The following is a 23,143-nucleotide window of genomic DNA, read 5'->3' as shown; positions in this document are numbered from 1 at the left end:
TCAACAGAGGTCACAAAAACAAGAGAACAAAGCATAACCTTCACAGTGGAGGAATCAAAGATTCAGCTGCCATGTCTGTGCGCGCGCTCATGTACGTGCACGCGCACACACACACACCTGTGCTCCAGCTGTGCTCTGAAGCACTGGTCTCGCTGGTTCTCTCAGATTGGAATGGGCTTCCCTGTGGGGTCCGCCTGCCCCCTGAGGGCTGTTAGATCCCTCCTGGGGTCTTTTAGACTTAAGGTTTTGAGCAGCAGGGTGCCGGAGCTGTGGCAATAGATGGGGCTATATATATATATATATATATATATATTAATGTGTGTGTGTGTGTGTGTGTGTGTGTGTGTATATGTGTGTGTGTATGTGTGTGTGTGTGTGTATAGGAGTGACCTCAGAGTAATGTGCACTGCGATGCGCAGCACACAGAGGGCCACATTGGCATACATGGCATGGCGATGTATTCTTTGAAGCGCCAGCAGCTGGGTCTCCTTGCTGTATATCAAACACTTTCAAAGTCAAACAAACTGGAACTCGCTCTGCTGTGTCTTGGCGCCAGTCCAACCTGCGAGAGCTTTTATTTCCGCCACATCTTCCTTCACTGTGCCCCCTAGGCATGTGCGGTAGAAACAACATGCTGCTCAAAGAATGAGTTATGTGAATCTGTTCTCACCTTCCATCTCATTAGTATAAGACAAATGATTTATCCCTTTCTCCCCGAGTCTCTCTCTCCTTGTCCTTGCCTTCTACAGTTCAGCACTTCTTCAGCTTCGTCAGTAATGTGATTAATTGATTGGAGGGATATACCATGAAAACCATCTAATTTTCTCTCATTTCACCTAACTACATGTCAAAACAAAGCCGCTGTTAAACGGGCTTCTCTTTCCCCATACATAGCAGTCGCCTAATCCGGAAGCAACGGTTTGCTTTGCCATCCCAAACAATGTAATCCTGCCAGTGTATGTTTGTGTGTTTGTGTGTGAGAAGATCCGCCACTCTAATAGGAGAGATCCCACTGTCTCCACTGTTCCTGCTTCTATCTGTAGCGCAGTTTGAAATCGGACTCCCGTGTCTAAAGCCCTGTGCGTGTCTGAGGGGAATTGACAGCCACTGTGTTCTGCAGTGGCTGTTATGTGTTTGTGGCAACGGAGGCGAATGAGTCGGCACTCTCCGATGTTATTGCCTAAACAAAAGGCCCACTAAGTGGCGGGCACACAACATTTGTCACCAAACGTTTGACTTTGTCTGCTCTTCAGAGTGCTTATGGCATAATGAAAATGGTATATTTGGCCGATTGCATCTTTTTCTGTTGTACTACACAGATGTACTCAATTGGCCCCTCGCTGGGTTTATGTCTTAGAGGAGAAATCTTTTTGGGGCCTTTAGCTTTCAGATCAATTGCTGGTTTGCTCCGTTCCTTATTGATTTTTCCTCTCTTTGGTACTGCAATACTGTATTTCATTATCTATCGCTCTGAGCATTGTTTAGTAAAAAATAAAGAGAGCTAGGGCTCTCTCGCTTTCTTCCTTGATTCCTCCTGCTCTTGCTCTGACTCTCTGCCATTTTCAGATTCCCTTTCTTTCTCTCTGGTCTTGTCATCTCAGATAAGCGATGCAATTGCTCATGTTACTGACGACCCAAGCCAAATTCATAACGATGAGATTATCTTGTCAACAGTACAGAGTGTACATGTCTGCCGTATTGATCTGCGCACAGTCTTAATAAATGAACTACCAGGATGGAAGCGTTGGCTCAATGATAGCACTGAACAGATCTTGCAATTTGTACACTCTCAACACTGCTAAGATGATGAATGAAACTTGTGTATTCTGCCCTTCTCGTATTTCTTCCCTTCTAATCTCTTCCTCTGCTCTGCTCTCCTCTCCTAGTTCCAGATTGATGGGGTAAAACAGCCCCTCTCCCCACACACATTGTCTGAAATTCGTCCTCGTTGAGGTCAAGTTGACATGCTGAGTCGATGTACTCCCAGGTGGAGAGCCATGGGTGCTGCTGTGGGGGGGAGCCAATCAGATAGACTACAGGGGAGGGAGAGCGGGGTGGAAAAAATGACTAGCGCCGGAGCTTGGGCCTGTGTGTGTCTTAAAAATTACTTCGGTTTGAAGGGGGGTTTATCAGTGCATTGAAGAGAAGGTCAGCAGGGTTTAGAGCTTGAGATTACGTGTGATTGTTTCTTCTCTGGGCTAGCTGATTAATGCTAAAGCTGTTCTGACAGATACTTAATGAACCACAGACACACTTAAAAGAGACTCGGTGCAACTGGCGTCCAACACTTTGACAACGGAGCATTATCCTAAAGCCTTGACTGTCAGTTTTTACCCAGGTGTGTGGACACTATCCTTCCTGTCTCCTATTCCTCCCTTTCCCACCCCCTCCTTTGCCTCTATACCTCTGACCTCATACATATACAGCGGATAGGTCACCTTGAAGTGAAACTACACACTGTCCATGTGTGTGTGTGCGTGTGTGTGTATGTATGTGTTCGCTTGGAGAGACACAGAGGGAGAACCCAGGAGTGTGTGTGTGTGTGCCCTTGTGCATGTATTGATATTAGACATACAATATGTGCGCTTGCATTCTGTGTGTGTATGTTTGTGTGTTTATATATCTGCGTCTGGCCTTGGTTCTGGGCTTGGGGGAACTATCTAAAATCCTTTCATCCACGGAACGGCTTTTTTTTTCTTCCATCAATTCAAATGGAATAATTTTTTATCTTTTATTGTTTTTGTTCACAAGCCCTCAGCTTCTGTCTTATAAACCTGCAAACCAGACCACATTTATGGATTGTTTGTTTCAACACTACATTGTAAAATTCTTGTTTCAGTCGTCAAATTTGATATAAATGCTGGATAAGAGAGCTTTAAAATATCAGTATGAAAGTTTGTTAAAGATGTGCTTTTAACAGCCAGAAAAACAAGTTGATGGCACTCCCTATTTAGGATGCAAGGTTGCAAACACTCTGAATGTCTGAGTATTGCTTTTAAAAGCAGAATGAGTAGGATTTAAGTTGCGGTTTGTAAACGCAACATTAAAAGCTGGTCCCTCCTCCTGAGCTCAACAACACCAGAAGCACACGCCCCCTTAATTCGGTTTAAGTTGCTCACCAGTGGGTGAACGCAAACCCCAGATTCACTCTCGCTTTGGAACGAGTTTTGTCCCCTTGGTGTTTCGTCTTGCCATATTTCCCCAGAAATGTCCGGAACACAGCTAAAAATACAGGAATCAGGCAGGGTCATTCTCCCTTTAAATGTTGTTATAGGCTTCTTGCTCAATAAACATACCACATCTGTTTGTTTGTTTGCATTCATGCATGTCTGTCTTAAAATGTACAGTGCGCCTGCTACCTCTGTAACAGCTTTGGATTTTTGGGCTGAGTTGGCTTTGGATTAATGAGGGTGAAGCAAGGTCATTGCTGACTCAAGACTTCAGTGAACAGCAAAGTTGTTGTAACTATCGATGAGCAAGTACTGAATGAATAGTAGCTTACACACCGAGTTAACATGCTGCACCTTTTCCTTTCTTTTTACTCCTTTCCCCACAGTTTCAGCATAATTCAACAATAATTCAAGAAAAGTCCTCTCTCTCCCACTCCTTATTCACTTTCTTTCCCTTTATCAATTATCATAAGAAAGTTTTAGAAATACATGTGTTGACTACAACCATATAGCTTTCTTTGTCTTGTTCTTATCGGATAACCCTTTTTAGTTCCACCTGCAGCCCTTTAAGGGGATTCTAACTAGAACCCAGCATAAGAGGTTATACTTTCATCTAGAACACACCCAGGTTTCCTTATGATACTCCTAATGGGCCAGGGCAACCCACAACAATCACACTTCACAATCATCATTTTTGGGGCTGTGTCGACGGGGAGGATCTATAAAAACGAATGCTTTCAATAATCGTTGATGATCTCTATCTTCCAAAGGGGTTCTTTGAATGAAAATGGTTCATAATGGAACCATTAGTCTTACAAAGAACCCTGAAAAGAAAAGCACAGCAGTGTACTTCAGAAGCAAATGGTTCTTGGTAGTACCTCAGCCCTTCAGGAAGAGCCCTTATTTCTAAGCTTATACCCAGACCAGCTGGTTATGTGTCTACACAAAACTTCCCAAGTAGTGAGGGAAAACAATACTGCTATTTTAAGAGAGCTACCAAACTGCTGTGTTAGGTTTTTTTTTTGTATTTGGATAAATATATATGCCAAAAGCCACATTTATCTTTTACTCCTGGGGCTAAACTGCCACAGAAGTGGATTGCGTTGATAGGAGTACACATGTGCAGTCTTGTGTTGCCCTTTCTCTTCAGAGCAGAAAAGTATTTTTTCTCTGAGACCTACTGCTGAATAGTCAGTGTTGTTGTATTTTCAAAAGATAATGCTGCTAGGAACTACAGACATACAGAAGTAATATTGCAGAAGATACTTGCAAATATAACTGGGCCTGTAACACTTGAGTTATATTAGAAAGAGGAGTGCTTCCTGCCCTTTTCAACTGCAGACCAGTGGGGGGGGGATAAAGATGGGGTCACAACCTCTTCCAGTCAGACTCTTTGTGTCTTGTACACTGTGACTTAGAATGTGTTTTTTATGTCTCATGTTTTTTTTGTCTGGTGTACTGTTGACTGCCAAGGCCTGAACAGGCTGCCTCATTATATTGCACTGCATACATACTGTACATATGTGACTGCACCTCATAGTAATGGCTCAGGAGTAACACATATACACACTATCCCAGACACCAGTTAATTCATGTCATTAAATATACATGTGTGTTGTTCTCCATTGTGTCCTGCCGGTGAAAATTATTACTCTTTATTATTTTCCTTTCTTATTTAAAAAGCAAGATCTGAAAATATTGTTTATTTTTGTTTTTGATGGAGAAACATGCCAAGAGATAATCTGTTTATAAAGCTGTAATTTACAACACAGAACCTCTTCATTACTGGGAGATATGGCATCATTGACCTGTTTTCCACTGTCACCCCTTATTAAGATATATTTAGAGCTGGTGGAGATTGGCAAAGTAAAGGTCACGAAGCCACGAGCGCCACATCCCTATTACTTGTTGCAAATCCAAAACTGCTGTATATCGGACAATAGAGCAGCCTTAAAACAAACACCCTAACCTCTGGATGACACAAAGACAGTGAAACTGTGTAATTGTTGACATAGTTTGGGGGATTGTAGCATATACGCATTAGATCATTTGAATCCTCTCTCTATCCAGCTGAACATACTGTATGTTTGTTCTGGTTAAAAACTGAGTCTTATATTCTGTCACAAAGGTTCGGGTTCCTCGACTGAAACACTTGAATTCAGTTTATTTGATTTCTAACCACAGGTTCATTGTAAAAAGGGTCACAGTCAAATTGGTTTTGTTTACTTCCAATTTAGCAAAAAAGAAAAAAAAGATTCAGTTGGCCAGCGTGCTGTACTATAGAGCCTGTGTGTTTCCAATGTCGCAGCTTATTGTAATCTTTACCCGAGGGGATGTTGGTCAACATCATAACGCTCTATGGATAATGTCGTCCTTTTTTAGTTAGATAAGGATGATACATTCAATAATAGCTTAATCAGTCCATTAATAAATCAATTACATGGATGTGAGTCAGAAAAACGGATTACTATATATTTTTTATAATTTGTCCTAAACCGATTATGCTGTTTTACTTTATGCTTATTAAGACAAGCCTTCTGAGCCATTGTGTTTATGCAGGATTCAGTTCAGCCCGTCATTTGATTCCTCATGCATCATAAAATAGGCAAGACTGTATGATATCCAGCACCTGTAATGCTATGTGTGTGTGTGTGTGTGTGTGGACTGTGTAAGTGAGAGAGAAAAACATGTTCAAGGATATGCACACTCTCAGGAGGTTTGCATCATGTTTTGCATTTTAACAACGCTTTGTTGACCAGCTCTCCTCTCCGACACAATGACACATTATTACAAAAGATAAATGTAGCTCTTTTTGCAAACCCCCCCAAAAACCCACACAGACAGACTCTTTCATAGCTGTTTAAGGAACAGTGTGCAGGATTTAGGGGGCTTTACTGGTAGAGACTGAATATAATATTCATAACTATGTTTTCATCAGTGGATAATTACTTAATACGAAGAATTAACTTGTTTGAGCCGTCTAAATACATAGCGAGTGGGTCCCTTCCATAGAGTCGTAGTCATATAGCCATGTTGCACCGCCAGGTTTCTACTGTAGCCCAGAACGGACAAACCAAACACTGTGCTCTAGCGAGGGCCACCGTAGTTCCCCGACACCTTTGGAAAAGGAGGGGTATTCAGTTGGCTGCAATTTGCAACTTCACCACTAGATGCCACTAAATCTAACACACTGGTCCTTTAAAGGCAACTATAGCTATCCCACTTGTACATAATGTAACTACCTTAGAAATTTGACCAAAGTAGTCATTTGTAGACAAAAGAGAAAATTATAACTATGCTTGCTCGGGGTCTTCCTTAAAAAGGAATACTAAAGTAGCAGTAACCGCACAGGTTGAAAGAAATCAGCTTTGAAGTAGTGTCTCGTCTCTCTTGATGAAAAGAGGCAAGCACAACCACCTCAGCCCTCCCCCTGCCCTGTGCATCCCTTTTTTCTGTCTTTTCTCTTTTGTATTTCACCTATCGAGGATTTCAGTCCCCTACCGAGTGTGTGGTTAGAATGTCAACTATTTCATTTGTGTGCCTTTTTCTCACGATATGAAGTGGCTATGTTGAGACTGAGGGTGATGAAAAAACAGAATAGTTGTGCCACAAAGACAACTTGATGCTTTCCACTAGGCTGCTAATAGACAGCTGTAATGACACTGTATGGTCAGGCAAAACAATAGGCAATCATTGTGAGTGGGTCCATATTAATTATGAATATTGTGTCTTTGCTGTTGAGCAGTGAATACACAAGTTAGAGGTCATGCTTTTTATACAACTGTATGTGAAAGCCTCCAAAGTGCTACTTAGCCCTATTTAATTATGGGAAACAATAACCTCATTCCTAACCAAATGAACATAGCAAAATGAAAAGAATGTGGCTATGAATCTTTGCAAAATGATTAACAAGATGAGACTATGAAGTTGGATTAGAGCTGACTGCGTCATAATAAGCCGGCAATTCTTACAAACAGCCCATAGTACTTCTACAATAAACACTGTCACAATATGTCAACTCAGTGGCAAGTCTAATGCATGTGTGGATGGGGGCTTCTTTATTCAGCTTGAGTGGTATTTAGATTTGTGGTACTGAAGTCTAGTTCAGCATTAGAGATGGGGAGGAGAGGAGAGACCTGACCCTAAGAGAGATACTTTAAATGACTTATCACCAGGGATGGGACAAATAATCGATGCAGTCTGGTACAGTCTGCAGTGATATGTTATTATTACACTGGCACTAATTCCTCAGCATGATCTCTTGCCTTACTGAGGTACGTTCTTCCTTTCCTGCAGACATTTCTGAAATATTCCATGGTAGATAGTGTCCTATCCATTAAAAATAAAAAGCAACCTTTTCATAATGCCAGACATTGTACATGCATTAAGTCCATTTAGGGCCATCAGTCACATGGAGTGTCAGCTCACTCATTCATGTGACAGTTATGGTTACCAGCCATCCTGTGACAAACATTGTGGTGTAGAGGAAAATCAACAAAACGTATGCAGGTGTGCACTGTAGCCAATCATTCTGCACAAAACCCTGCGGCAAGGGCTTTTTCATCTTCTGTTGTGGTGAGACCAGTGAAGAGCATTTGAAGTCAGTCAAAGCACTCACTGGGCTTTATAGATACCAAGCAACAGGAGACGATTAATTCTTTATCTCAAAATGTTCCATTAACGAGGGCTGTAACTCAACATAAAATACCAGTTGAATACGCAGGTTTCAGGGTCAGGTTCCAGTATGTTTTTCCGTACAGCTAGGAAAACAAAACACAGAATTTCTTTTAATTAATTTTTGAAAACACTAAATATCGGCCCATGGGCCATAAATCCCGCTCTCAAAGTAAAATAAATGGATGGGTCTAAGATCTCCAGCTGAAACTAACAGAACTAAAAAATAAAAAGCTGTATGGTTCAGTTGAGTAACCTAATAGACAAAGCCAGCAAAGGTGTGATCCTTTGCTGGTAAATTCTCTGGACTGCAAAACCAAATCTTTTATAGTCTTTTTCTTAACTTTATCCAGAGCATGCATGCTCAGTTCCATTTATATAGCTGCACTTGGTCACACTTGGGAGATGCCGGTTTAACTACCATTTGTACCTTTGTCCACAACACAGCTCATCAGGGAACCTTGGAAAAAGTTAATTTTTCTTTTTAATTTGTTATTTGTCGGTGGACATTTTTTGAACGAATTGGTGCACAGGTTGCACTTTTTGTACCTGTCTTACCACATCTTTCTTTGCAGGATAATTTGCAAATAGTGTGCGAATGATGTGGTTCAAATACAAATTATCCAATATTAGCCATTTATATTTATCCTCTAAATAAATCAGACTTTTTGAGACAAATACATTTTTTTATATTTTTGGTGGATGACACATAAGTCCAAGTGCAGTACACCATCTCATTGACAACAAGGGATGTTCTTTTCCCTCAGACAAACCACTTCCTCCTCATATGAATATGATAAAGGCATTATAAAATACTTCAATTACATAAATATTAAACAATGCCCAAACCATCCAATGTCACCTTGAAATCCAAACTTGTCTTCAAGTCAAGTCTAACGCTCGTTTACGAATTTAAGTACCGTCCAGAATCATTAGCAAGGTGTCCATCTGGACTGATAAGACCTCACCGTGACTGAAATCTGTCTAGTCTCCATTTACCGGCATCAGTGGCACTTCCTTACTTCTCAGGAATTCATTTGGACCTGACCTCTTGTAAGTTATTTGGAAGATAGTGGAGGATATTTAGCAAGCAGTAGACTGTGATGGCTTTAAGTTCACTTAAGCCCATTGATTGATTGCTCTGTTATCTCCAGGAAGATGTATAGGACCAGCTAATTAGATTTGATCACTTACAATTGCTACTCAGCCACTAGGTAATCAATGCAGTCTAATTATTGTCTAGTTTCTCCACCCCTTTTCCCTTACTTCCTTTATAATCCTCTCTGTTTGCCGTTTTGCTCACCTTTTTTTCTGTTTTCTTATTTCCTGCTCATGCGGCATCCCACTTCACTGGTGGCATTTCTTTCCATTTAAGCTCAATGTCGCTTTGTTTTATCCTTTACCCACCCTTCTCATTTGGCTGTTGCTGAGCTACTTTGACAGTTTTCCAAGAGGAATAATCTAGAGCTCCATTGGTGGTAACGTTGCACACACACAAACACAACAGAGACATAGTTTATCAAATTAAAAACTGCAGTCCAGATCTCTTTGGCTTACTGACAAGGTTATGGTGGATTTGGAACGGCTCGCACCTTCCGACACGGAGAAACGCATGCACTCACACGCATACACACGGAGTGAGTGGTGCTATGTGTGTTTTTGGAAGACCGTAAAGGACAAATGCATGTATCATGCCTAGCAGAGTAGGTAGAGGGAGGGGGTGTGCTCTTGTTCTTGTGAATAAAAGAGAGCTGTCCAATGATGTGTGAAAGAGACGCTGCAATTTGTCCTCTTTCACAACCCATACCTAAGAAATATCGAACACACATGTACACATAACACACAAGCAGATACACAGAAACATAGCCTCGTAGAAACGGCCAATGCCCCAAAATGCACCAGCAAGGCGTGAGAGTAGAATAGCACTCCGATATGCTCTTCCCATTTGTCTCAATCGGGCTTCTGTCTGCCCGGTCAGTCTTAGGGCCTCAATAGGAATACAGAATAGAGTGCAGCTTTTTACACTTACTCAGCCTCATTGTACTCAGTATCTCTCTGACCTTTGTGGCCTTGCTGCGTGGACTTAAACACAACATATCATTCATTTGGCCTACAATTCAACAACAGGCGTTTGCACTTTTCATCCACACTACCAATGAAACTGACCTCTGCTGATATCTACACAAAGTGCATTGACCCCGAACTGCTGGACTCATGTTGTGATGAATAGGTCCCGTGCTTCTCTGAAGCTCTAAGGTCAAAGTCTCATATTTTCGGTCCATATGCAAGTCAGACTCTAAAGCCTCGGAGGCCAAAAACACAGATTCCACAGTTCAAGTCCATTCAATTTAGGTCAGTTTAGTTCAGCTCAATTCATTTCACTCTGGTTTAATTCTGTTCAGTTCATTTCAACAAGTCCCACAAGGGGAAATTAGAAGGCCAGTAGTGCAAGCATGCAACATGAAATACTCAATGATACTTGCGATGCTAAATGAATTTATGTACTGTATAATTCAGTGTCTGATATTAATATCAAAACTACTGGATATCTAGCCAGGATGTACGTATCATTCCCCTCTCAAATTATCCTGTATTCATTGTTGGCTCTGACTGGCTAAGTACAAAGCAGCGTATACTGGCCATTATCGATCCATTAATTGGAAAGTGGCCCATTGTAGTCAAAGGGCTGGGCAGTTATAGACAGAAAGGAAGAGATGGAGGCTTAAGATCAGCCTGGACTCTAATTGGCAGGAAAGAGGTTTCTATGAAGTGGCGTAATGTGCTTTTTATTGGCTTGTAGAGCTGGTGGGCGGTAGATGGATGAAGAGCACATGCTGCTTTACTTTTTTTTTTTCTCTTTTGGTAAGAACAAAACTACAGCTGTGAATACCATGCTACAGGATATAGAGGTGTATATTAATTTAACACTATCAAAGTACAGTAGACCATTGCCATTTCAAGTTTAGTTCATCACTACCCACTACGGTGGGTAAAAAAATAGAACGTTTTTAGTTTGTGCACATTATATCATTTTGATATTTGCTCTGTGTGTACAGCTGCGGAAAATTAATTAAATCCTGTCACAATCAAACCTTTTCTTCTGCTAATGTTCTTTCATTCCTTGCCAACAGTGCTGAGTTGAATGAAAAGTGTGTCCAAGGACGAGTCCCTGGTCATACAAGTACAGAAGGGGCACATTATTATAAAGACTTCCATCTCCCCTTTTTGAGAAAGGCTGTCATCATTTCAATGCCAAACAATTTCAAACATCCATTCTTCTCTTTCTCCGTGGTCAGATTCCAGCCTTTGATATAGTCAGTGGGTGTATTTTTTTTTTAATCTTGGTGAAGGCTGAGTTGGAATAGAGTGTTTAGATAGTGATAAAGGGGTTGGCAAAAGCATGGAAGGTCAAAGTACTGAGGTGGCATGTCTGACCTTCACACACTCTTTCATACTGAGCCACCGCAGAGCACGGATGACATTGAAATACTCTATTGACTGAGTCAAGCTGTGCATGTGAAAAAGCCTGGCTCAGGGACACATTACTCACTAAACATGACATTTTACTGCCATCAATTCAGGAAGCCAATTGTTTTCACCTTTCCTATTAGGGCTGGGTAATATATCAATATTATATCGATATCGTCATTTGAGACTAGATATCGTCTTCGATTTTGGATATCTTGGTAATGTAATATGGCATGTGTTGTCTTTACCTGCCTTTTTGTTTTTCTTAAAGGCTGTACTACAGTAAGTATCACGGATCAGAGTCACAGATCGGATCAGCACAAAAGAAAAAAAGGGAGCAAATATAACTTTTAGATATCCCCGGTCACGTTATTTTGCCACCAATACTAATTGCCAATCATTGATAATCCATATTGGCAGATACAGATCTCTTTGTTGTTTGATTATAGCAGCTGGTCTACAAGGCTCCAAACTCATTTTTTGTTTGCCAACATCTCTGAAGTCGGTGTAAACCATCAAAAATTCAAAATGTTATCATGTGTAATTTTCTGAACTAGTAGACTCGTCTAGCTGTTCTATTAGTTGCCTTTACCCACTTAGTCATTATGTTCACATGACTGATGATTATCTATCAAAAATCTCATTATGTAAATATTTTGTAAAAGCACCAAATGTCAACCCTACAATATCGTTGCAATATCAATATCGAGGTATTTGGTCAAACATATCGTGATATTTGATTTTTCTCCATATCGCCCACGCGATCTCTACTCAACGGGGACTTTGAAATATTCCTGGAATCATTTAAACAAAAGACAAACACATTACTTTCTTTCTACAAAAGTTCTTTGTGGTTTACAGCAAAGTATATACACATGATTGCTTTTACATTAGTTGTTTTCATTATTAGTTAGGTTGACAGGCACTTCTGTAAATGCCAGGAAGAAACTGGGATCTCTGTGACCTTTTCGATCAATTGACATGATTAAAAACCCTCTGTATTTTGAGAGAGACAGTACATTCCAGTGCCAATGTGATTGATACAGTTTGTGATGCACTGCTGCATACTGTGCTGAAGATTGAGCTGTGTTTGTGCAGTTTACGCAGTATAGGCTTTGTACCAGCATTCCATTATAGTGATGTATTTTGTCATACATGCTATACGGTTTCTTTGTGTGAATGTATGTGTTGGACATTACTGTCTTAGTGTCTCTTTCTGTGTACACGTGTGCACAAGCGTGTACAGTATGTGTGTTTTTTCTATCGAACAACATAGCATGAAGCCCCCTGTGTATGTAGCCCCATATTGAACTAACACCACATGGTTCAACACATACAAGCCACAGTTCCTCACAAACAATTTCTCAGTTTCTGGAGCAAAAAAAATATAGTGTTGTGGCTCAGAATCAACAGATTCTCACAGTAATGTCGTGTAAGGAACCAGCAAATTGGATTTTAATTTCTGTACAAATAGTGATGTAATGTTAGTAGATGTTTAGCTGACACGTTTTCCATGCTCAATCAATCAAAGCAGTTATTGACTATGTCTGCCAGATTTGATGTTCAGCTCTGCGGTTTACTCTAGACAGGCTAATTAGCCTGCTTTATGTGGTTAATGAAATGCTCAAACCTAAACAATATGGAGCTCACATTCCCAGTATTGTATTGCCCCTACTCTGTCCCCTAACTCTTTTTTTTCTCTGCACAATTAATCATTTGTCACTGGGAGATCTTGTTTCACAGCAGCACTCATTCCTTTTAGAGTCCACTACATACCTTATTTCTCTCTCTCTTCCTTCCCCACAGACGGACAATTTCCCCACTGAGCCTAATTATATGGGTAGTAGACAACAGTTTGTTCAAAGGTAAGAGTTGGGATCTATAACAATCACTACATCTCAGATCGTTGTTTTATTTTCTCCTATAGTCCAACACAGTACTATAGCAACAGTAACTAAACTGACAATTAATAGTTTTGTGTCATAGCAGGGAGGTTTAAAATTGTTCGCTAACAGTATTCTCTATAATACATAAAATATAATCACACACAACATGCTCAGCTTTTTTTGTTTCATCTTTAGTCTCCTTTAGCAGATAGTACTGCTGGTACAATATTTTTAGAAGCATTTCATTGCATTCTAAATCCTATTATAATATATATATATTTTTTTTTTTACTTAAGCATTCAGGGACGCTCATCAATGTTTCATGTTGTGTCTAAACTTTCTCTGAGGGTAAAAAAGGCCGAGAGAAATTCTCTTCCAAACAGAGTACTAATGTTCTTTTTTCTCTCCCGTGTGTTTTTTTTTTTTTTGTGGTTCATGTGTATAGTAGTTCGACATTCAAAGACCCAGAGCGAGCGAGCCTCAGAGACAGTGGTCATGGTGACAGTGACCAGGCTGACAGCGACCAGGATACCAACAAAGGCTCCTGCTGCGATATGTCTGCAAAAGAAGCCCTCAAGTTGAAGGCTACAGGCGTGAAACCACCACCTTTGGAACAAGGTGAGACCTCAACGGCAAATTTGACTGCATGAGGAATGAACGTTGCCGCGAGAGCCAGACACATTTTAATCAAATGACTATCAATCTGTTGTTTTTTTCTTTTTCGGTGCTGACGTTATTTGTATCAGCGATTGAGGTCCTGACTTGCCTGAACACTCACAATCTGAACTTGTTCTTGGCTACTTTGTTCTCTGCACTTTTCTCATTTAATGTGTGTGTGTGTGTGTGTGTGTGTGTGTGTGTGTGTGTGTGTGTGTGTGTGTGTGTGTGTGTGTGTGTGTGTGTGTGTGTGTGTGTGTGTGTGTGTGTGTGTGTGTGCGTGTGTGTGTGAGCGAGTGTGCATTCTATACACGTCCTCAGTTTATCAAAGCAGACAAGCCCATTATGTTTTTATAAGCCCAACTTCTTCAGCCTCTCCATTTAGTCCCCCTTCCCTGAGCACCCGTCTCTGAAACTTTGATAATGGAACATGGAAAATGACTTAGTGAACGGCAGGAGATGTAGCTTCGTAGTGTGGTGATTAAATATGAATAATCATTCTAAGCGCGGTGGGTCGGGCAGATTACACATGACATGTGTAGAACAATAACTCCCCAGATATGGGTTGTTGCAGTCCTCCCTACCCCAGCCACCTCACATGATTAGTGCAGGGTCAGGGGAGGCAAGAAAGCCAAGATTATACATATTGACGGAAGGAATAGGACAGGAGTTGCTATGGTAAATTTCTCACTGCAGCCTCATCCAGTCATGTACCTCGGCGTGGGCCATTACCTGCTTGGCAAAACAGATATTCCCACAGAAATACAAACTCACTAAAGTCCTGACACCAAGAAGTATGTATCTCACTGACGGGATCCAGAAGTACAGTGCGGTATACTGAACATGGATTCTGTGTAATGGTGCTATTAATCCAGGGAACAGAAGGGCTGTTTTTCTCTTTTTGCGGAAGGACAATGACAATTTGTGCAACACTCTGTGCTGTAATATGCATGTCTGAATAGATAGCTCTTTTTTTTTCCTTTTCATTGGTTTTTCGAATGAAAAAAGCCACACACGTTGGCAAGAGAAATTGGCCAATTAAAAGGCTCCATATGTTTCTCATTTTGAAAATGTTCCTATTTAATGGTCCGTGAGGGACTGAGAGAATCACATGTATACACACACACACGCACAAAGCCGTGACAAACGGAGCAAAGAGTGTGTTCGGCAGCAGTCAGTCAGTAAAATCTGTACCAATACAACATAGCTGGTGGATGTATACTGCTACCGCAGCCTGTCCATCCACCTTTCTGTTTTCTGTGTGTTGTCTTCGATCAGTATCCTTTTTTATGGTCTCGACCAAGAGACTGTCGTACTCATGCACCAACAGACACACACACACACACACACACACACAAGCCCGGTGGTGCTGGAAACTCAGGCTGCAACCTGCTTTTGCAGGTTCCTCCCTCACCGCTGCCCTCTCATTTATTCTCACACTCCACTGTGTTTTCACCCCCGCTCCACGACTTTCGTTTCACTTCTCCACCTCTCCTTGTTTGGGGAAATCGATTGATGCGAGATTAGACAGTTAACTGGCTGCAGCTGGCTGTGTTTAGCCAATAACATGGGGTCTTAGCTAAGCTGTGGGGGAGGCCAGGGGCAGGAGGCCAAGGCATGGTGCAAGAGCAGTGACGAGTGAGGGGTGGTGAACATCGCTCTGGCAGTGTTCCAGTGTGTCTTTATTAAGTTGCAAAGATACCAGTTGAATGATCCAAAGCAGCAAATCATCCCTCACTTTGAATTGATGACAAAACAATACTATGGTGTGACTGTATGCCTCTTAAATTACAATATCATCTGCTTAGAAAGGTCTGTTTTACGTCCTCCTGCTGTTTAAGATGAATCGCAAGATGGTCACCTTGTGCCTGGTAAGTCCCATCTGCCAATTTGTCTTAAGCAGTACAGCTCATGTACAGGTAATTTATTATCGTAATTTTGTGGCTAATTAATGAGGCTTAGTAAAAAATGAAATAATGAATAGAGGGAAACTGAAACGTGAGCTATTAGAGGAAGTGTGGTGTCTGCTTCCATGTATTGATGTCTATGGTTCATAAAAAAGCTCCATACATGCACATTCATGAGCTATACACATGAAGGCACACAGGTATGTCTATTATCAGATGGAGAAAAAAAAGGAAAGGGAGCTTGTCATTGGTCACTGTCCCTGGGGTCGTTTTCCTGCAGGCTTATTTTCTTCACATCTCAGCACTTAGCATCTACTACCCCCACCGCCCTCCTTCCCCCCCCCCCCCCCCCCCCCTTCATCCCATTTTAAGTCCTCTGTTTCTTTCCCAGCATAGCCCTCCCAATTACTATCTGTAGCTCTCTCTGCTTGCCTGCCAGGACTCTGCAGCCTCATTCACTGGCTCAGTATAAACAGAACTACAAGTGCACAAAGCATGTAGTTCAAGTCCCAATCAATCCCCAACCCTGTTTCAGTTCTTAGCCTTTATAGTCTCTAGGTTGTAGCCTAAAGTGTAAACACAACTGTGTATCTCTCTCCTTTTTTTGTTTTTGATTGTGCCAGCCTTTTCGGGCTTTTTTCTTCCTGACTTCTTCTTCTTCTTTCCTCATGCTTGCTCTCCTGTGGTCATAGGCATTGATAGAACAAACGTGCAACTCTCATGTCCATACTTGTAATTCATCTTCTTCTCTGATATTCCGTACGGTTTCCTTCCAGACAACATAATCTGGACATCTTCGCACTAGGGACCGGTCTCAAATTGATTAATTAGCCCTGCAAAATTGTATTAATTAAGCTGAAGTATATCAAATGCATTTTTTTTGCCACTTTTAAAAGGCCATTAATTGATGCTCCAACGCGTCTGCAGCAGACGCTGATACGGGCTTGTCTGGCTCTGGCGGAGTGGCTGGCAGCACATCGCTCGCCTCCGTGGAGATGACTGCCGTAGTCGCTATCACGAACAGACAGGCGGCAGTGGTGTAGGGAGATGTTACCCACTGATACGGCTGTCTGAGGATATGGAGAGAGAGGGATGATGGAAGAGCACGGAGGGATCGTGTCTGACAGGGATACAGTTTGACTGTACCAGCTGACCTGTCCTAATTAGCTGCGATTGGAGTGTGATAATCAAGCCGCCTGACTTGTTTTAACAGGGAGACATGTGTGGGACAGAGAAGGACGTGATACTACAAGGAGAGCGTGGATACAGGGAGGGGAGACAGCATGAGATGTGTTCCTATATGACAGCGCAGTAGAAGGTGGTGAAATTGACTTTTCCCCGTTATTTGCGGCAGGGTGATAGAAAACCCCACACCCACATCATCCCTCATCTTGTGAGTAGCTTAAATAAGTGAAGTGTCATGCCTTGTCAATTGCTCTCGCACTCTAAAACTATCGACACACACACACACACACACACAAACAATGATGTAAATGCACACAGAGACATATTCTGTGCACAAATAAAAGATGGTGTTATATATTTAATCCTATACTCCTATATTTATATGAGGCTGGTCTTCGCTGCAGGTGTTTTAATAATTCATGCTGCTGAGGATGTCAGTGAGTGCACTGGATCTGAAGGCATGTACAGTATATATTTTGAATGTATGATGTTCCTAAGACATGTTGCCTGTTGTTTGTTTTGGTTGCAGGATATCTTAAACATTATCTAAGATATTTCAGTGTCTTTTATGCAGCACTTGTTGACTCATATCTCCTTTTTACACAATCTCAAAAGCTTTTTTTTTTTATTTTGCAGTTGATATTCTAGTCATTAGGTAATCATATAATATTGTCACTCTTTATCCTACAACATGTCAAATATGGAAGTCCTGTTGACATAACGACATCACAGGATATCTTACTGTAAGTATCTCACGTGAATAATCCTGCTGGGAACAAGGAACACCCATGAGAGCCCACTTTATATTAAGATATAGTGCTGATGAATTTCACCATCACTATTATGCTTATGGTGAGCATTTTCAATTAAATACAATCGCCAAAACAATAAATATAAGTGGTTCAATAAAATAGATGTTTGATGCCCCATTGTAGCGTTGTGACACTTCCAAGCAAGGAGAGGGTGCGACTTAACATCTATTCCTCCGTAAAATCCTGAGATTTTGAATTTGAATTTTGAATTTTGAAGTCTTTATCTGTTGTTTTGTTGAATGCTAGGTTTCCTCTACCAGTCCACACTGAGACCAAGCAAACTCAATATTCAGACTTTAATCCATCTTAAACATTCACCAATCTTCCCTCGTGGCAGTCTTAATCTTAAGACTCTGGCATTACTGTACTTTTTCAAAGTGTTTCAAGTCCCTCCAATCTCTTTCCTCTTTATTTTTATTCGCAGCAATTCATTTTGAATCACGTCTGAACCCTTTGATACAAAAATGCAATTCCAAGATTAATTGAGTGGTCAGAAGTTAGATCAGATGCCCTTTTCACACTTGTAGCCATGACAACCTCTATCCTGCTCACTCTGGCCTTCAATAAACCTTTATCTGCCTTTTGGAAAAGGGCATTCCATTCAACGCCATTCATATTTCACTGGACAGATATATTCTGACACATTTACATAGATAGGTAGATGCGCACTACACCTAGAATTCATATCATTCTGAATTTGTATTCAACATGCAGCACAATGAGCGTGTTATGAGTTCAATGTTGACATGTTATTTTCGTCACAAATAGTAAGTAATACATTAACTGTACTGGCCTTAGTGCACTAATGTATTACTTCTTACTTTTCTGGCTGCGTTTGATAATGCTTGTATAAGTCATTTGCTGATATTATTTTTTATAAAGTATAAATTATCAAGTGCTTTTATCATGGCTGACCATGTTCCCCTTGAGGGGTGACTTATTGTTTACGATGTGAAGTCTTCCGTTTAAGCGAGAGAAGGACAGAGACGGGCAGACAAAGAGAGAAACGCACTGTTCAGACACAATAGAATGTCAAAAACAAATGAACAAATAAACAAAGCAACACAAAATCTGGCTGAGCAGAGACAGGCTGCTTGAAGGCACACTTCCTCTGAAACATTTCCAGTGGGCATTGAATCCCAAAGGGATACGTGATGGAGCCACGGCCAGAATGTGACTCAATCATGAAGCTGACTTTTAGACATTTTTTCACCAGAAGAGGACAAAAAGACACCAGTTACTGCTGTTATGCTTGTCTTAAAACAGCTGGATCAGTGACAAAGTTCCCACAGATTATTCTTAGCTGTGATATACAGAATACATGATATTAAGATGTATAATGTATATATATATCATTCCATACCCTTTGGTCTTGTGATCAAGAGGCTTTATTGCAGAAATCACCCCCAGTCCTGTATATATCATTGGTGACAACAACAAATATAACACAATCATTTCTCATTGATTTACACTTGAATGAAAAATGTGTTGAAAAATGTACCTTCATCGCCCCATAAATCAGTACAGCCAGAACTTTAATTTTCAAAGTTAAAAGCAGAACCAATATTACTTGTTATACAACACCTCCTATTAGCAAGTTAGCCAGATGGATTACGTTTTCGGAGTGTCCTCTCCGGTGCAGAGAGGGCACTGTTAACGTGAGATTCTTCACACAATGTTAAAGTAATTGTTCTGCAGGTTAATGGACAAACATCTGCTGGTTAATGGACAAAGAGAGAGAGAGAGAGAGAGAGAGAGAGAGAGAGAGAGAGAGAGAGAGAGAGAGAGAGAGAGAGAGAGAGAGAGAGAGAGAGAGAGAGAGAGAGAGAGAGAGAGAGAGAGAGAGAGAGAGAGAGAGGCTTCATTTCAGAGCATTGTAATTAGTTAGTTTACAAACATTACTCCGAACAGGTAGCATATGGAGGAGTCATGGTTTCATGTGATGCCATCACATCTGTCTGTTTAAACATGATTAATTAAGGCCATCCGAGTGTGTTTACAGCCGTTGTTCCGATGGAGACATGCACGTGCGTCGTTCCGGTGAACCCTCTCATCGCAGCGTGAGCTGGACTTTCAGAGCTCCTCTTCGCCCACAACCTTTACCGCTTGTTTCATCCCGTCATCATTATTCACCAAATTAGGGGGCATTTTTTTTGGCTTCTCTTTGTGAATTGTCTGTTGTGTTGTAAACCTTCTGTAAAAGTCTGTGGCCTGATCTTGGGCGGCAGATCACAAAAAAACAAGCATCTGAGAACCGCAGCCAGATGCTCGGTTTGTGCTAGCCATTGGAAGGAGAGGATTTGTCTCCGAGCCTTTCATCTTTTTCCCTGCGCCTCATCTTCTCGGCTCAACATGGCCCTGCCGCTGGCCGGGCTGATAGCCTGATTCATGGCAACATCACCAGCTACTTTCCTGGTGTGGAAAATTAGAACCATCAGCAATCTGGACCTCTCCAGGAAGCATCACTCAAAGTCAAATAAGATTTGTGAGCGTGTGTTTGTGTGCCCATACACGTGTGCCAGATCGTGTGTTCACCCCATTCTTAGCGGATATGGCGGTATCGCACAGCAGTGAGGTGATTTGCGGCTAAGCTAGTGGAATCCTGTGGAAAGCCTAAAATCTTGTGGGGTGAAGGGGGGGGGGGGGGGAATATCACAGTCTTTGGATTTCTTCTCTCTCATTATGGACGATTTATAGGGATTAGTCTATTTCCTTTAATACACAAAGTTTTATTAAATCCCATTGTTATGATTGTGGTTCACGAAGGGTAATGTCCATTCTTGTGTGCTCCCTCATGTGCTTAGTGTGTGCGATATTGGGCTAGGCTGGCTGTGGGTTTTGTGATTTCCAGCTCTAAACCTCAGCCCGCCTGCATGGCGGCTCACCCCCTGATCCTCATTCAGCCAGTGGAGCCTATCTCAAGCACTGTGGCAGCACAGCGTTGGAGAGGATTGATGAATATCTCGGACTCTTACCAATTGGGCTATAAATCTCTGGCATTATCCCTCCACCCTGGTTGCCGCAGTGAATAATTATGGCATGTTTATGGAAAAATATGTCTTATTTCACTCTAAGCACTATTACGACCTCCCATCATAGCATGATTGGACTTTCATCTTTAAAAGATCCCATTGAGAGCGCTTTTCTCCTGCACCTTCCAACGAGGGCTGCTGCCCCTAAATGCTCACGGCTGGCCAGCCCTTTCTCCTCACACCGTTCTGTAATGAGAACATTACAGGGTATTAATCCAAGTGTGTGTTCACTCATATTAGACGTTGATAAAACACACCGCCATTAAATGCTGTAGAAATGCTATTCAAGGCCCGTTAAAACACGAAGGCGCACCGAGTATGGAGATTAGTAAGATTAGTCCAGAGTCATGGAGATTTAAAGTTAATCACTCTTCAACCATTTTGTTAAAGTTTCATCCACTGTTGGGTCCAGTAAACCCTCAGTGATATTGTAATTATTTTGTGTCAGTCTCGCTCCCCTCTCTGAAAAACAGACGCTACATTCACATTATTTAACACGTTTTTTTTATGTCATTCTGTCGATCTAGCTGGAGTTGCTTTGTTGTCATTGTTCTCGTCAGAGGCCTCACCTGCAGAGGAATTTGAATGTGTTTGCTTCAATGCCTCATTTGTGTGTAATAGAACTCAGAAAGTGAGGCTAGGCAGTTTGATGAGTTTGCATATTTCATGTTTACAGTTTATACATGCACACAGACTTGCTTGCTGTAAACACACTAGTAACCTACAGTATCCTCCAGAGTGTATGTTTTCACACAGGTAAAAAAAACTAAAAACCTGCCAATCTAGTTCTGCCACACACACACGTGTAAGATATTTTCCCCGACCGACAGCAGTAGAGAAAATCCAGTGTATTTATCAGCTCCGTCATCACGAAAGATATGCTTCTGCTCCCAGTTGTTCTCTTTCTAATCACATGAACAACAACCTTGTAGATGTGGGTCTGTGCTATAAATGAAATTAATTAACATTGTGTGCCTGAGCCCTATGGCAGCGCAGCCCACGTGTTTCTTCTTCTTTTGTTGTTTTTTTTCCAGGCATGAACCGCTCGTTGGAAAGCTTTGTTAAATGTGTGATTACAGCACAGGCAAATAGGTTGTTATAACAAATTGTGATAGATATTTGAAGACAGAATCTCTGACACTGGATTCAGAGAGTGGAGATGTTGCGACAGTTTTTCAGCTTATGGGCGGTGCCAAGTGAGCTTTCACGGAAATCAACAAACCGCCTCAGAATCTGAACTAGTGCCATGCGGCCTTGTGTTTGTGTCTGTGTGTTGCAGAGAATGCTGCTGCTGTGCATTTACACAGTCGTTGGGTACGTCTGTTGGCTGCATCGAATCATGGTGGTTGTGGGCTGTGAAATGACCAAGTTTCTTGGGTTTGAATGAAAGGGCACTCATAATGCAAGTTAGTTTGTTGTCACAGCACCACTCTGAGAGAATGTGTGACAGAGCAGCAGAAGAGCTGTTCCAGTGTCTGCTCTCAGTGGGGGAAGCATGTTGTCCGGCACAGCAGTAGGGAGAATACTACAGAGCAGATTATAATGATACAGAACATCGTCACTTCCTGGACCAAAGCCACTCCGTGGCCATCTGTCCTCTGTCCATGGACAGCCGGGCATTTGTGCATGTGCATGCTTGTGTGTGTGTGTGTGTATGTAACCACACTCTTGCACCGATGCTTTTATAGCATCTTTTACTTCCTACGTATGATTTTAAGCCATAAATATCACCATTCTCATCTGTTTCAGCATTGATTTATGTGTCTTGAAAATGTAATAGTTACCAAATGTTGGTGATTTGTATTTTCACTTGATAAATAGCTTAAACAAACAGTTACATGTATTGCAAAAATGTTGATGAGAATAAATGAGTTGGTTAATTGGTCCTTATTTGCTAATCTTTCACAGGCAAGTAAAAGTTGAGTTGATTAATGGGAGAAAAAAAAATGAATCGATAAACAGAAGTTGCAGCTCTACCGTCCTTACAGACTTCTGTCGGTATTGTAACAGTCAAAGCAGTGCTGCCATCTGTAGTTTTTGTCTCTTTAGTTGGATCCATTTCAGTTCAGACTACAATAAACTAATCTGCTAGAGTCCATACATTAAATGAAACATTGCAAACAACTGATAATGACACATAACAGTTTAGGGTTTAATGTTTATGTTCCAGGTTTTAAAAACAAATTATTAACTGTGAATGGTACTTAAATGTAGTGTTTTTTACATGTTCTTGTTTGCAGTATAATGCTGTGGAACTGGTATTTTACATGGAGTTGCACAGTATTCTCCATTCCTTTTGTGTTTTAATGAACAAAAATATGATATCAAATCAAGCACCTACACCATTAGACT

The 23,143-nt window shown here is 41.3% G+C and overlaps 1 protein-coding gene across 1 annotated transcript in view; it reads left to right on the top strand.

Annotated features, from left to right (window-relative positions):
• The window catches only part of pcdh17 (protocadherin 17), a 51,146-nt gene that overhangs the window by 8,854 nt on the left and 19,149 nt on the right, over positions 1-23,143 (top strand). Inside the window, exons 2-3 of the mRNA XM_076077890.1 lie at positions 13,119-13,177; positions 13,644-13,816. Coding sequence (XP_075934005.1) covers positions 13,119-13,177; positions 13,644-13,816 — 232 coding nt within the window. The remainder of the gene's footprint in view (positions 1-13,118; positions 13,178-13,643; positions 13,817-23,143) is intronic.

Source organism: Anarhichas minor, unplaced genomic scaffold (assembly GCF_050575085.1).
Source record: "Anarhichas minor isolate MPS153535 unplaced genomic scaffold, ASM5057508v1 ptg000062l, whole genome shotgun sequence".
NCBI lineage: Eukaryota > Metazoa > Chordata > Actinopteri > Perciformes > Anarhichadidae > Anarhichas > Anarhichas minor.
This window is presented reverse-complemented; position numbering and strand designations above follow the sequence as displayed.